The sequence below is a fragment of the Dermacentor variabilis genome, unplaced genomic scaffold (genome assembly GCF_050947875.1).
Source record: "Dermacentor variabilis isolate Ectoservices unplaced genomic scaffold, ASM5094787v1 scaffold_12, whole genome shotgun sequence".
NCBI classification, from domain to species: domain Eukaryota; kingdom Metazoa; phylum Arthropoda; class Arachnida; order Ixodida; family Ixodidae; genus Dermacentor; species Dermacentor variabilis.
The window spans coordinates 41598560-41614094 of record NW_027460280.1 but is presented as its reverse complement, the minus strand read 5'-3'; the positions used below and the strand labels follow the sequence as shown (position 1 = coordinate 41614094).

The 15535-nt window shown below is 45.0% G+C and overlaps 1 protein-coding gene across 2 annotated transcripts in view; it reads right to left on the bottom strand.

The window, feature by feature from the left end:
• The window catches only part of loco (regulator of G protein signaling family member locomotion defects), a 96821-nt gene that overhangs the window by 63512 nt on the left and 17774 nt on the right, over window positions 1-15535 (bottom strand). For both annotated transcript variants that reach the window (XM_075676449.1, XM_075676448.1), the window contains one exon: window positions 11906-12222. In XM_075676449.1, coding sequence (XP_075532564.1) covers window positions 11906-12222 — 317 coding nt within the window. The remainder of the gene's footprint in view (window positions 1-11905; window positions 12223-15535) is intronic.

Genomic DNA, 15535 nt, shown 5'->3' with positions numbered 1-15535 from the left:
CATCTAGAAACAGCAAACAGGATCCGTCAATGCTAACATACTGATTACAGTTGGACAGATACACTTTAACCCAGTTAATAATATGAGAGGGCAAACCAATTTCTTTCATTTTTAATAGTATTAACTTTGAATGCACAGCCCTATTCTTTCTCCAAGTGGCAAACAAGAAAGAAAATGTTTGACAAAAGCATTGCAGCATGCAAGTATACTTGCATGTGTCCTTCTCAGTTTGTACTTTGACCATCATCCTGCTGTCATTACAGTTAGACAAAACTATAGTCAATGCATGCACCAAATATCCATTCCCTCTCAACATGAACAGAGGTCAGCCGCACTCCGATAGCAGCGTGATCACGGGTTTCTTCACAACAGTCATCGTCTGGCACTTTTCACATCTTATTGCCGCCCTTGTCACTGCATGCTTCAAGAGTGGAGTTGGTGCTATTTGAAGCGCGTTAATTCTGAGAGAGAAAGCCTGGTCGTCATCATCATCATCATCATAATCAATATCATCATCAGCCTGGTTGCGCCCACTGCAGGGCAAAGGACTCTCCCATACTTCTCCAACTACCCCAGTCATGTACTAATTGTGGCCATGTTGTCCCTGCAAACTTCTTAATCTCATCCGTCCACCTAACTTTCTGCAGCTCCCTGCTATGCTTCCCTTCCCTTGGAATCCAGTCCGTAACCCTTAACGACCATCGGTTATCTTCCCTCCTCATTAGATGTCCTGCCCATGCCCCCATTTCTTTTTCTTGATTTCAACTAAGATTTCATTAACTCGTGTTTGTTCCCTCACCCAATCTGCTCTTTTCTATTTCTTAACGCAGGCACGTACGCAGAATTTTTTTTTTCGCGAGGGGGGGGGGGGGGCAACCCAAGGCAACTTCTATGCAAATGAGGGGGGGGTGGTACTTTACTAGTACAAATGTGAGTAACGTCCACCATTCGCCATAAAAACTTGTAAACCCACAAAAGAGAAATGAAATAAGGTGTATTTTACAGGTACGCCCTGTGCTATACACCTCTTCTTTACTTGGCAAACAAAGAACTACATCAACTGGACTTGCGCAGGAAAGAAGCGCCGGAAGAACACTGCCAAGGAGAAGTAAAGAAGTCAAAGTTTAAAATAAAGATTACTTTAGTAGAGTACAACTTAAAAAAAAAAACAGCAGTTGGCAACCAAAGCACACAAACCATGCGCGGTTGTGTTACTTCGCCAGCCAATCACAGAAGTAAACAAAATCGTCGTCATGCGGCCTTTTCAATATGTAGTGGTACTTGACACCTCCGGAGCGTCTGCTGTTCTTGAAGAGTCTTTTCATCGGCGAAAGCAATGAAGTGTGCTACATACATGAACAAAGTGCATGAAGTCTGAGTATTTCACTCTTCAAAAGTCTGCGGTGCCGTTCATTTCACTGCTGAACCCGTTTTACTCATGAAACTTCACTGCCAACTAAAGCGAAACTTGACAATAAATAGTGGCAGCAAAACAAGCATGTTATTTCAGTTCAATAAAGAATTATGGTTTGGCCATTCCACTGTAATAGGCAAGGCAAAATGTACAAAATTACACGCTAATAATTTCATTTTTGTGGTTACCGTCTTATTTGGGTAACAGAAAAAGTTTGAAGTATGAATTATCTGCAGCCTCCCGGAGGAACAGTGGCTGGCGGTTATGAGGGCGTGGGCAGGGCTTCACTGCAGACTTAATTTGTATCCGACTATAGTAGCATTTTTTGAATTAGCTCTGGAAGAACTATAGAGAAATATATATTTGAGGGATCGTCACAGTTCTTTTGGATCCCTCATTTATACTCTACCAAGTTAAGTGCCACAAACGACTCGTATTGTTATCTGGGAAGTTACGTAATGATGCGTGGCTGCCAGTCCAGTATAACCTTGTAGGGCGCAGGACGCTGCGATTCTAGACGTACTACCCCCACCGCGGAAGCTTAGCAAGACACTTATATAAGCACAGCATAGAAGTGGCTACGTCAGGCGGCTCGACTGATAACTGAAGAAGCGTCATTCAAAGCACACGGAATAGTTCTCCACTTCAGCGGCATATTTTCTATCTCCTCTTTAAATAAAAAGATGTTGATGTATAAATATTTTCATAAACAATGGTTGAATTTGTTGACTTTCGCTTTTTCTTCCTGTTTGGTTGTTGCGCCTCGGTTGCCGAATATGGATTCCTTAGTAGATCGCTTAATTTCTCAACGCCTTGCGACTCTCGTTTCCAGTTGGCAATTTTGCACGAAAAGTGCTCTACAATTAGGCAAAAACCAGACAAGGTAACGGATGACATTCATGTTGCTTATGGATTTAACGGTTATTGCAGGGTTTCATGATGAACGCTGTTTCGGATTATCTTATTTATCACCGTATCTAACCCATATCGCGGTTATAGGGTTTCGAGAACCTGTCAGCGTCGCGGCGAGCCGTTACTCGAGGAAATAACGAAGCAAAAGAAGAAATTAAGCGCAATTGGCATTTTCTCTGGCCACAACACGTTCCATGTGCGTACAGACCAGCTCACCACGAACCGAGTCCCTTTCTTGGTCCCTGGATCAGTCTAAACGACGAAGGCTGCACTAACGAAGCAACAGCGAAGCGCGTGACCGTCGAAAAGATGGTGACAACTGAATGCATCTCGAGTTAATCGCGTGGCCACCGAATCGATGTGGAAACTGGCCTTCACACCCCAAAAGATGCCGATAACTACCGCCATCCAAAAGGAGTGAAAAAGGCAACAAAATGTTGATCGCGGAATAGCTGTCAAGTTTCGACATTGATTTGGCGGCGCTATAGGCATATGTGGGAGAAGTGGTGGTGTGGGCGGGAAGGAGGGGGGCGGGCCCCCCCTTGGGTACGTGCTTGCCTTAACGTTACACCCATCATTCTTCTTTCCATAGCTCGTTGCGTCGTCCTCAATTTAAGTAGAACCCTTTTCGTAAGCCTCCAGGTTTCTGCCCCGTACGTGAGTACTGGTAAGACACAGCTGTTATAAACTTTTCTCTTGAGGGATAATGGCAACCTGCTGTGCATGATCTGAGAATGCCTGCCAAACGCACCCCAGCCCATTCTTATTCTTCTGATTATTTCAGTCTCATGATCCGGATACACGGTCACTACCTGCCCTAAGTAGATGTATTCCCTAACCACTTCCAGTGCCTCGCTACCTATCGTAAACTGCTGTTCTCTTCCGAAACTGTTAAACATTACTTTAGTTTTCTGCAGATTAATTTTTAATGAATGAATGTTTGATGTTTAATGGCGCAAGGGCCAAATATGGCCAAAGAGTGCCATGCTTCTGGTAATGAGTTTGCAGTGTAGTGATGAGCTCTATGAAATTGGTGAGACGTGGCTGTAGAGGGGCCTTAATAAGAATCGTTTTAAAATGCGTAAAATCTGTATAATAAGGTTATGGCCGTGACATGTGACATGTGCTATGAACATTAGGAAGCATTTGAAAAGAATGATACGATGTATAAAATATATCTGATGCTAAAATTGGCTAGAGCACTACTGCCTCCTTAGAACCCTTAAAACACAAGGGCCTGGAGGCATGTGCTATGCAAAACAGTTACCGCAGCGGCATCCTCTGGAATGAGGATGCTCTACGAACTTATTGGACTTATAACATGTAATATAACATCATTAAGGAAACTGAGGAGTGCCTTGGTGTTAAAAAGCGGTTCCTTACCAAAAAAGCATAGCCGGGTGAAAAGGGATGTAATAACGGTATGCATGAAGGAAATGTTTCCTTCTCTCCACTTCAGCTTCCTGGCACTCCAACAGCACATGGAGGACGGTCAGCTCACCCCATCTACCACCGGTTGGAGGTTCATTTCCAGTAAGTAGAAAATGATGGGTCCCAAATGTGTGTCCTATTCTGAGACGACATAATAGGACATCTGTTCAACATGATTTTGTTGCGGAGGGCCAAGAACCTAACTGTGGATTTATCACATGCAGTTGATTATATATTTCTGCATCCCACATGAGTTGCCAGTGGTTTCGCAGTTTTTTTCGTATGAAAGGTTTCAGATCTGTGACAGGGACCGAAACAGTAGCATTAACAGCATGTGATAGAATTGACGTGGCCATCCTGTCTGCCAAAACGTTACCTTCGATTCCCCTATGGCCAGGTACCCAGCGTATAATGATATGCTGGTTAGATAGATAAGCTTTGCACAGATCGGAATAGACCTCAAAAGTACGGGATTTTTGTGTTTGCAGAGTGACATCAAGGCGTTAACCACCACTTGGGGAGTCTATATATATAACAGCGTTTTGGAGTTTTTATTTTTTTATATGCTTTACAGCCGACAATAGTGCGTAGGCCTCGGCCGTAAAGATACTTGTTTCTGAATGTAGTACATCGGATTCCGAGAAGGATGGACCGACGGCTGCATAGGACACTCCGGCATGTGACTTGGAAGCGTCTGTGTAGAACTCTGTGCACGAGTGCTTGTACTCAAGTTCTAGGAAATGCATTCAGATTTCGACCTCTGGAGCGTGCTTTGTAACTTTTAAAAAGGATACGTCACATTCTATCACCTGCCAATCCCAAGGAGGTAATAGCTTGGTTAGGTACATTAAGCGATGCTCGAGGAGTGGGACGTGGATTTCATCGATAAGCTCCTTCACATGCAGCGAGAAAGACTGTCTTATAGAGGGACGATTGCGGAAAAGTGTAGCACACGTCATATCGGTAACGGTATTAAAACATGGATATTCAAGATTAGAGTGCACTTTAAGGAAATATGTAAAGCTGATGTATGATCTCTGCAGGTGGAGTGACCACTCATTCGATTTGGCATATAAGCTTTCGATCGGGCTTGTTCTGAAAGCGCCCGTGGCTAAGCGGATACCTAGATGGTGAATGGGATCTAGCATCCTTAGCCCGCTCGGGGCGGCAGAGTTATATACCACGGCACCATAATCCAATCGTGACCGAATCAGGCTTTTGTGAAGATTCATTAAACACTTCCTGTCACTACCCAACGTAGCCTGGGATTGAAGTTTCATTAGGTTCATTGTTTTTAGACATTTTTCTTTAAGATGTTTAATGTGTGAAATGAAAGTGAGTCTACAGTCAAGTATAACACCTAGAAATTTGTGCTCTTTGTTTACAGGTATTTGTTGCCCACACAGTTCTAAGCAAGGATCCGGAAACAGGCCTCTCTTTTTTCTAAAAAGAACACAAGAACTCTTGTGAGGATCGATTTTAAATCAATTTTCCTCTGCCCACTTCGACACTTTGTTCAAGCCATGCTGTATCTGTCTCTCGCACACTTCGAGGTTACAAGATTTGAAACCTATTTGAATGTCATCCACGTAGATCCGGATCATGAGACTGAAACAATCAGAAGAATAAGAATGGGCTGGGGTGCGTTTGGCAGGCATTCTCAGATCATGAACAGCAGGTTGCCATTATCCCTCAAGAGAAAAATTTATAACCCCCCCCCCCCCAGCTGTGTCTTACCAGTACTCACGTTCGGGGCAGCAACCTGGAGGCTTACGAAAAGGGTTCTACTTAAATTGAGGACGACGCAACGAGCTATGGAAAGAAGAATGATAGGTGTAACGTTAAGGGATAAGAAAAGAGCAGATTGGGTGAGGGAACAAATGCGAGTTAATGATATCTTAGTTGAAATCAAGAAAAAGAAATGGGCATGGGCAGGACACGTAATGAGGAAGGAAGATAACCGATGGTCATTAAGAGTTATGGAATGGATTCCAAGGGAAGGGAAGCATAGGAGAGGGCGGCAGAAAGTTAGGTGGGCGGATGAGATTAAGAAGTTTGCAGGGACAACATGGCCACAATTAGTACATGACCGGGGTAGTTGGAGAAGTATGGGAGAGGCCTTTGCCCTGCAGTGGGCGTAACCAGGATGATGATGACGATGATGATGATGAAAGTGCTGAGCGCATAGTGCACAGATGACCAATCGCAAATGCAACTTTGACAACCTAGCGGATTGGCTTCTTTGTGTACTATGATTCAACCATAAATAAGAGAATGGGTCATTCTGCGCAAAACGTCCCAGACCCCAAAAATGACCATCGCCAGTTCTCTTGGAAAAAATTGGGCTAGTTGGTAATTGTGTGGATGAGGCTTCACCAAAGTATTTTTATCATAAGGAAACTCTTGGTAACATAAACACTATTTGAAGTTTAAGCAAATAAGCAGAAGTTGGTTGGAGGTAAACTTTCTTTTTTAATAATGAGTGCAACTAGGTGCAATTACAAATTTTATAATACTTTAATGGCATGGTTCTTTCATGCAATGTCATAGGTGCACACATTTATGAATTTACCGCATTTAATTGGCTCAGTAAAAGAAAGAAAGAAATTGTGCATTTTCAGATTTTTTTTTGCCTCTTCATACGATTCCGGAAAGCAAAAATTTTCGGCACCAAAGTACAGTATATGGCCAAGCTGCGATCGTATGACACAATTCCGGTCGCTAGATTCCGTGTAAACAAGAAAATGCGCGAGGGACGCGCGATCGAGAACAGTATATGGCAGCTCGCCGTGGCAGCTTCACCACAATACTCGCCCGCCCGTCTAACGTGAAAACACCAGCGCGCACTCAGTTTCTTATTCTGGTACCAGCAAACACCGTATATACCCACGTAATGAACACACTTCTTTTCCAAATATACCGAATCAAAGTTAGGAGGTGCATTCATTATGAGACATTTTCGAAACAGAATAATTGGAAAGTAAGACAGTAATGATTTGGAACATGCATAAGGTAACTTACCTTCGCAGTAAAAATACATGTATGCCATTTACAAACAGTAACTTCACTCCGCGTCTAAACCACAAGACCTGCTGTTCAGGTCGCTGGGAGCTTCATCTACATCGTGGTTCCACCATAAAATAAAGAACAAACGCCTCAGCTGCGCAAAGTTAGCACAGCCTAGGCCAATTGCATGCGTCGAAACTGAACACATGCTCCGAACAGCTATTTCCGATTGCACCCCAGCTCGTTCTCACAGCTGCTTCTGGCTGTCTGCCGTTATCACAAGCATCACATTGAAGCAGGCACCTGTTTTGATAAGCATGCTGTGTGCGTCTCTTTCCTCGACCGTCCTGCTCGTAGGCCCGTCAAAGTTTATTGGTGTCTAATCAGCGTTTCCGTTTTGTGAGCAGATAAACTATGTCTCAGAGCAGGCATATAACTCAACTTAAGGCCCATCACACACATCGAAACCCAAGGCAGGCAGAAAAGCATGCCACACACACGTGAATTCGACACCATGGCCAACTTGTGACCACAATGTTGATCAATTGCCGGCCGCCCCTTCACTTGACGCTCCTGTGCGCCGCGACCAGCCGCGCATCCCGCCCGCACGCTCTCCAAATGCGTCAGCGCTAAGTACGTAAACTGCATGTGTTGCAGAGAGGCAGTCGCATTCTTTCCTCTCTCGAATCTGCAAGATGCCTTTGCGCCGGCACTGGCGGAAAGGATGCGTTAGGCATCAAGTGTGCTCATTTTAAACACATGTGCGAGAGTCAAAGATTGTAGTCTTTCAGAAAAACTACAGCACGGCCATTCGATCACGGGACTGCACAGTAGCAAAGTTGGGGGTGCGTCCATTCCGCGAAAAAATGCAGTGTTCCCTGGAGTCCTCGCACGCCGCATTCACAGCTATCGCAGCCAAGCCTACTGCAATAAGCATCTTCGCCAATCTGTTTCACAGCGCGTAGTGCCGTTGGAAGCGTACTGCGCGCTTTTAAATGGCAATAGCCCAAACGCGCCGCCCTTTCTTGCTGCAGGCAGTGCGATGTGAGCGTCACAGTTCACTTCGGGGGCATCCGGCATCGCCCACCAGCTCGATTTCGTTTCGGTTTCCTGTCACTGTCTTTAAACACTGCACAATAGCAATAGGAAAACAACAAGACGTGTCTTGGGCCACCAAAGCCCCAACAGCTCGATGTGCGTCGGCGTAACGAATCGCAACGTTATTGTGGAAAGCTTTGCACGCACTGAACGAAGACAATAGGCTTGTGCGAATATTCAATATTTTCGAATAGTTGAATGAATAATGCGATGTTCAATATTCGCTTCGATTCGAATTTTGTTATTCGGAAATTTCGAAGTATTCGGCCCGAACGAATAGCTACACGGGGCAGGGAGAAGGCGTTTTCTGAAGTTTTGGTTTTGGATTCAGTAATACTTTTCCCAATCCAATCCCATCCAAACCAAGCCAGGAAGACAACTATACTCAGAACAAAGGCATACAAAAACACATCTCGTCAGCGTGGTGGTGTGGTCGATTGCGTTTAGTCGGCGACTGTCTCTGCCGCGGCGGCATTTGATCAATCCCAGCCGCCCTGGACAACTCCAGAGAGCACCAGGGGACTTGCATGCGGCCAGCAATCCGATTTGGAACTTTTTTGTAAAGATTCCACCAGGAACCAAAGCTTGATGTCTTAAATGCAAGGCAGTCATGAAGACCCCGACAAGTATGACAACAACCCTAGCAACACATTTAAGGAGACACCCGGACTTGCACAAGGACTACCAAGAGAGGCGGGACGCACGCAAAAGGCCATCCAAGCTCAAGGGGGCAAGCAAGGCAAGTGGTCAACAGCCATCCATAGCCGACAGTTTCAAGCCGAAAATGAAAGAGTCGGCCCCAAAAGCCCAACATATGACAAAAATGATAGCTCGCTTCATAGTTCGTGGTATGCACCCCCACAACATTGTCGATGAACCGGGTTTCCTCGACATGATGAAGTTCACTATGCCGGATTATTCTGTGCCGTCTCGGACAATGTTCTCGAGAGCAATTATTCCGGACCTCTATGCATCAAGCAAAGAGGAGGTGAAAAAGAAGTTCGGGGACATTTTTGCAAGCGGAGTGGAGACGCTTTCAATCACAACTGATGGTTGGACATCGCAGGCAAATGACAGTGACGTTTGTGTAACTTGTCACGTCATGGACAGTGACTTTGTGCAACACGTGCATGCATTGACTTGCACAAATATGACAAACTCAGACACTGCAGAAAACCTGGAGCTATTTATCGCAGGTGTCATCAAGGAGCGGGAGCGTCCAGCCCACGATACTGTGCCGATCTTCGTCGTTACAGATAATGGAACGAACTTTACTTCTGCAGTAGCGCGGTCGTCCTGGAGTGGTGTGCAGTGTTTCGGACACACCCTTCAGTTGTGTGTCAGTGATGCCAAAAGAGAAGTGTCAGGGTTTTTGCAGCTCTGTGCTAAGGCCAGAGCGATTGTGGCTAGATACAAACGGAGTGCCAAGGCCTGAGGACGGCTTCAGGAAATTCAGAGAAACATGCAGCTGGACCCTCTCGAGGTTATACAAGACGTCCCGACGCGATGGAACAGTGAGCATGCCATAATGGCCAGGCTCATGAAGCTCCGTACGGTCATCACTGTGGAACTTTCAGAATCTGACGCAGTTCCAAACTTGAACGCAAGTGAGTGGAAGCTTATGAATGCAGCAGTGCAAGTCTTGAAGCCACTTGACCACGCCACAACTGAACTGTCTGGGGACTGATGTCCCACGCTGTCACAAGTCATTCCCCTGTTGCAGTGTACCGAGGTGGTTCTAGCTGAACATGTTTCCGAAGGTCGTGAGGCAGCATTGCTGCCTCACGACCTACGGAAACATGTTCAGCTAGAAGCAAAGGCTTGAGCATTGCTTGCCTCAAGCCTTTTGCGTAGCATCAAGACGAGGTTCCCTGATATCAATGCCTTCCTGCATTGGCAATGTTGGTCGATTAGATACAAAGATGTCTGTTATGCTGAACGACCCGCAAAGCAATGGGTGTTCACTCTACTCACAACGGCAGCAGAAGAGACCGTGCCAGTTGATCAACATGGTACAGCGACAAGTGAGAACAGCACCTGCTCTGCAGACTCATCAGGGGACTCTGTGTGGAGTGCTTTTACACACTTCAGTTCGCGTGCACATCATCAGGCTAGCCGTACAATCTCAGATGAGGTTGCTGGGTACTTGAAGGCCCCCCTTCTTTCCTGGTCCGAAGGCCCCCTTGTGTGGTGGAAAAGCAAGGGCAGCCACCTTTACCCAACCCTGGTTGCAACTGCCCGTAGGTATCTTTCCACACCAACCACCCAGACAAGAAGTGAAAGGCTTTGTTCGACTGCAGAAGCCGTTGTAACCTGCAGAAGGGAGCACCTCAAACTTCAGCATGTGCAACAGCTGGTGTTTTTGCACAGAAATTTGTAGATTTTCGTAAATAATCAAGTTGTTTACTTTCCTTGAATAAATCCCAGACCTTAGCCCTCTGCCGTATTTCTTTTTTTTTTTTGTCTTTGCTTGCTACTATTCAAAGTATTCGCTTCGAAATTATTCGAGAATTACTATTCGCTTCGAACCAAAAAAGCACTATTCGCACAAGCCTAAAAGACAAGAAAAGGACACAAAGACCAGCGCTGGCCTTTGTGTCCTTTTCTTGTCTTCATTCAGTGCCCGCAAAACTTCCCACAATGAAATCAAACCAACTAGCCCACCTTTCAGTCTTATTGCGATTTGCAATTATTGTGCAATGCTTCGCATTGCGTAGATGTCAACAGCTGAGTCTGTGAAAATTTGTTTAGTTACTTTCGGATTTTACGTTTTCTTGGTTAGTACGTTCTTGCGTTTTTTTTTTTCTAAAGTGTATGAACGAGGTTCTACTGTGTTGTGCACGGCGCTGATTCATTGTTTTGCAAGTACTACACATCATCAGATTATGAGTTATGCAAGAACATGAATCATCGTCATTCCGCACCAACCATAGTATAGGAGACAAATGTCAAGAAATTTACAGTTTGCAGGCTTGTTCCAGTCTGCTGTGAGTGTCCGCAGCCTGCTCAAGCATCGTTTTAGCCCCAGTGTGAAGCAGCAGAGAAGGAAAGGCCATGTGATTATTCTGCCTCTGTGTAGGACAGAGTGGGGCTAAGCTAGCCACTGTCAGCCGTTGCAAAAAGCTCACATCTATGCAGTGTTTGCCGACCTGACCACCTCGAGGGCCCCCAAATTAGAAGTGGTGCACTGATGTACGTATGCCGCTTACGGAGTATCTATACTGATGTCAAGTGATGCATTCACTTGGCAAATAACCACAGTGCATATGCGCACAGAAAAATAGCCGGCAGAGCATACCTATGTGCTTTGCAGTGATGACACAGTTCGGGTGTGCTTACCGGCGAGATTGGTTGTGGACTTCATGTGCTGAAGAGGACAAGATTCTGTACCGTAATTAGTAGGTCAAGAGGCACTCATTGTGTTGGAAATTGGCATGACTAAATTGTTGCAACAGAGCTTATTTGAGTAAAAGAAAAAAAGAAAAAAGAAAGAAAGAAAAGACTGGGGACAAAGATGACTTCGAGTAAAAATTAGAAGTAGGGCAAGCAGTAACACTAATAGGGTCTGAAAACTAGGTCCGTGCCCTCTTGTTTTTGAAAGTAAAGAATTATTAAAATAAATAAGCATAAACTTTTATTTCAGTTACGCCCACAGGAAACACTACCTGGTGACAACAAATGGCAGTAGCATTCTTAAACCACTGTTATCTCTATATGAGCAATTCGGCCCAGCAAAAGCTTGCCTTTTTTGAAGAGCCCCACCTGTCAATGCACAATATGAAACTAGACATGCATGGGTTGGCCAACTTTAGCTTTAGCAGTGCATGTGTGATTAACTTGGGAAGGTTGAGAGATACCTTTCCTTAGGAGTAGTGGCACACAGGCTGCAGAGAAACCCAACTTGTCTATGCGGGGATACAGTTCCATGTTTGGCATGTTGACTGAAGTTACGAAACCTGCCACATTATTTGCTGCTAGTACAGGCTGAACACAGCAGAAGGACTTCAACAATATGCTGAAAACAGATAGTATAGCAGTACACACCCTACGTGGGGTAGCTGACGAACTCCCATCTTCTCCCTTGGTAGATGACTGGAGATCAACACTCTCTCCGTCGGGACAAGGGTCTGCAGCTGTCAGCGTGTCATCCAGCAAGGAGCCTCCAAGGGGGCTGCTGTCTACCCAATCTGGCAAGGCAAGGGGAGCCTCGCCGCTGACTCCTACAGGATCTGGCATGGCCCGTGCCCGCAACCGCTCAGTGTCTGGGCATGCAGGCAGTGCCCCCTGCCGGTCCAAGCTGAAGCTTTGGAAGCGTGGCTGGTTTTCCACATCCACCACAAGCACACGGTCACTCGAGTTACCTGCATCAGGAATGCAAGTTTGAGAAGTCCTGCCACAGCCTTCACATACCATCTGACACGATGCAATGTTGTCCAATCAACAAACACCAGCAAAGTAGTCAAGTGCACTAGTTCTCATTTGAACTGAAAAGCCTAAATCTAAATGTTGCCTGCACATTTGCTTTGAACCTACTAGTACTGAGCAAATCCAGTACACTTGTATAAAGAAACCCACTGAAACTTCACAGCCTTGTGAATACATTTTCATAATTATACATCCAACATGGATGGCGAAATGAAGTTGTCAACAACGCTGACCGTTCATCTTCCTTTTGTAATTCAGGCATTTCTGCTTGGCAGAGCGTGCGCCGGTTCTGCTGGTCTACCGCTGCCCATTCTATGCCTGGATCCCGCATCAGCATGCCATCTCTCCCCAACCCGTTTTGCTGGCTCTTCTGTTTATCTACCCGTCCGTATCAGCGTGGCGCGGCGATCAGTGACGTCACAGCTTCCCGAAGCTATAAAGCCTGAACTTCAATGCTCCTGGATCAGTGAGCATGGCGAAACGAAGTTGTCAACAACGCTGAGCGTTCGTCTTCCTTTTGTAATTCAGGTTAGCTACTCGCATTCTTCTGTAAAATCTAGTAATAGATTTCTTGTAGTTGTGCCATGACCAAGTGCTCTCATGCATATCATGTACGAATGTTTTCTTGTGTGCGAGCGCCTTGTTTGCGGAGATGTTGAGTCAAATCCTGGCCCTGATATCGAGAGCACGTTAAGTGATATTGCGGCAGGCCAGAATGCAATAATTCAAGCTATTGCAGAACTGAAATCCCAGTTGACGGCATCAAAGGCTGCTTTAGTTGCTATCAGTGCCAGGGTAGTGGAACTTGACAAACTTCTGCAAGAAGTCAAAAAGTCTACAGACCAAATTAACGACATTAATAGTGCTATTGATTCACTTCGCAGTTCTGTCACTCAGCAGTTCGAGAAGTTGGTCGACCTTGAAGACCGCAGCCGTCGTTCCAACTTGGTTGTTTACGGCATACCTGAGGCGCCCGATGAAACAGCAGATCAACTAAAAAATAAAATTCTAAATGAAATATTCAAACAGAAGCTTGGGGTGAAATGTTCGTCCGTTGGTAGAATTCATAGATGAGGACTTGGTTCCTGGATCCTACAATATATACAAAAGGGACTGAACTTCCCGTGGCGGTAGTGTGGCCGTAATTGTGAGCAAGAACATGTCTGTATCGTTACTAGAACAAATTGATCATCATGAAAGTTTGTTCCTACAGATCAACTTGTATGGGTTCTTGTTTAACCTTGTAGCAGTGTACCGTCCGCCGTGTGCCACGTCAGATTTCCTAACCAAACTTCATGAACATATTGTTAAATATTGCAGAAAGACCATAATAGTGGCTGGCGATTTTAACCTTCCCAGCATTAATTGGAAGAAACTTTCGTCACCTATTCTAGCAGACTAAATTATCTTCTATACAATGTTAGCTTGCAATCTCGACCAAGCAGTTCACGTTCCAACAAGGGTGCAGGGATCTGCTTCCTCTATTCTTGATCTGGTTTTTCACAGCAGCTCTCTTCGAGACGTTGAAATAACCATTGAGGAAGGCGTATCAGATCTTCGGCTTGTGTGCTTCACATGTCGAACAGATAGTTCAAACAATAACACGCTTAAAGAATGCAAATCTGTTAAAAATTATACTAAAGCAAATGACGAGTCCGTTATCGGTTACCTTGAACTAGCACTGGAAGACTTCTCTGGCAATGATGTTGACTACCTATGGCTAAAGCTGAAATCCATTTGCCACTTCTGTATTAATAATAATAATATTTGGGGTTTTACGTGCCAAAACCACTTTCTGATTATGAGGCACGCCGTAGTGGAGGACTCCGGAAATTTTGACCACCTGGGGTTCTTTAACGTGCACCTAAATCTAAGCACACGGGTGTTTTCGCATTTCGCCCCCATCGAAATGCGGCCGCCGTGGCCGGGATTCGATGCCGCGACCTCGTGCTCAGCAGCCCAACACCATAGCCACTGAGCAACCACGGCGGGTGCCGCTTCTGTATTGATAACTTCATTCCTAGTAAAATGAAGAAGGTGCACCGAAAAAATCCTTAGATCAATCGAGATATAATCCACCTCGTTAGAAAAGTAAAAAGATTCCGAAGGCAAAAGAAATTTGGCCCAGTATTCGACGAGCTAAAACAAACACTCGCTAAAAAAATTAGAGCAGGTAGGCAGTTTTATTGCTCCCACACGCTCACCCAATTTCTTAAGACTGACCCTGAAAAATTTTGGCAACATTTGAACTATAAGAAGAGGCAAGCTCTTGACCACCTAAAGATTGATGGTCAGATAATTCAAGATAAGCAACATCAGGCATCCAAATTTAATCATTACTTCCATTCTATCTCCTCTGAGTCTAATCAGTGCTCTCCGGTCATTGCTGAAGATGTGGAAAACGTAAGTTCTGATTTTATAACATACGAGGGTATATTTTCTATGCTCTTAAATCTAAACACAACAAAGACATGCGGTCCTGACGGCATTTCTAATGCTTTTCTTCGTCGCTATGCCAAGTGGCTTTCACATTTTCTTCTCGTAATTTTCAGCTCGTCCATATCTTGTGGCATCGTTCTATCAGACTGGCGGGTCGCTCGTGTTATGCCTGTATTTAAGAAAGGCGACCCTACATCACTATCAAGCTATCGCCCTATATCACTGACGGTTACATCTTGCAAGCTATTAGAGCATATTATCTCAAATTACATGACGGAATTTCTTGAAAAACGTGGTATTCTGTCCCCGTGCCAACACAGCTTTCGTAAGGGGCTGTCTACCACTACTCAGCTTCTCTCCAGTGTCTATGCTTTTGCCTCCGTTCTTGATAAAGCTGGCCAGGTTGATGTTATATTCCTCGATTTCAGCAAAGCCTTCGATAGGGTCTCTCATTTTGGTTTGATAACAAAACTAAGCAACTATGGTTTTCCACCTAACATTGTAAACTGGATCTGTGGATATTTGAGCATGCGCAGACAATTCGTCGATGTTGAGGGCCATTACTCTGGATGTCTCCCCGTAAATTCGGGAGTGCGGCAGGGCAGCGTGCTCGGACCGCTACTTTTCCTAGTATACATTAATGAGATAACAGCATGCATAGACGATAGTGTTAGTATTAAATTGTTTGCGGACAACTGCTTACTTTACAAAGAGATTAAAGATGCCAATGATCAAGTGATCCTGAGTAAAAGTCTTACTGCGATTTCTGACTGGTGCGACACCTGGGAAATTAAACTTAATGAAGAAAAA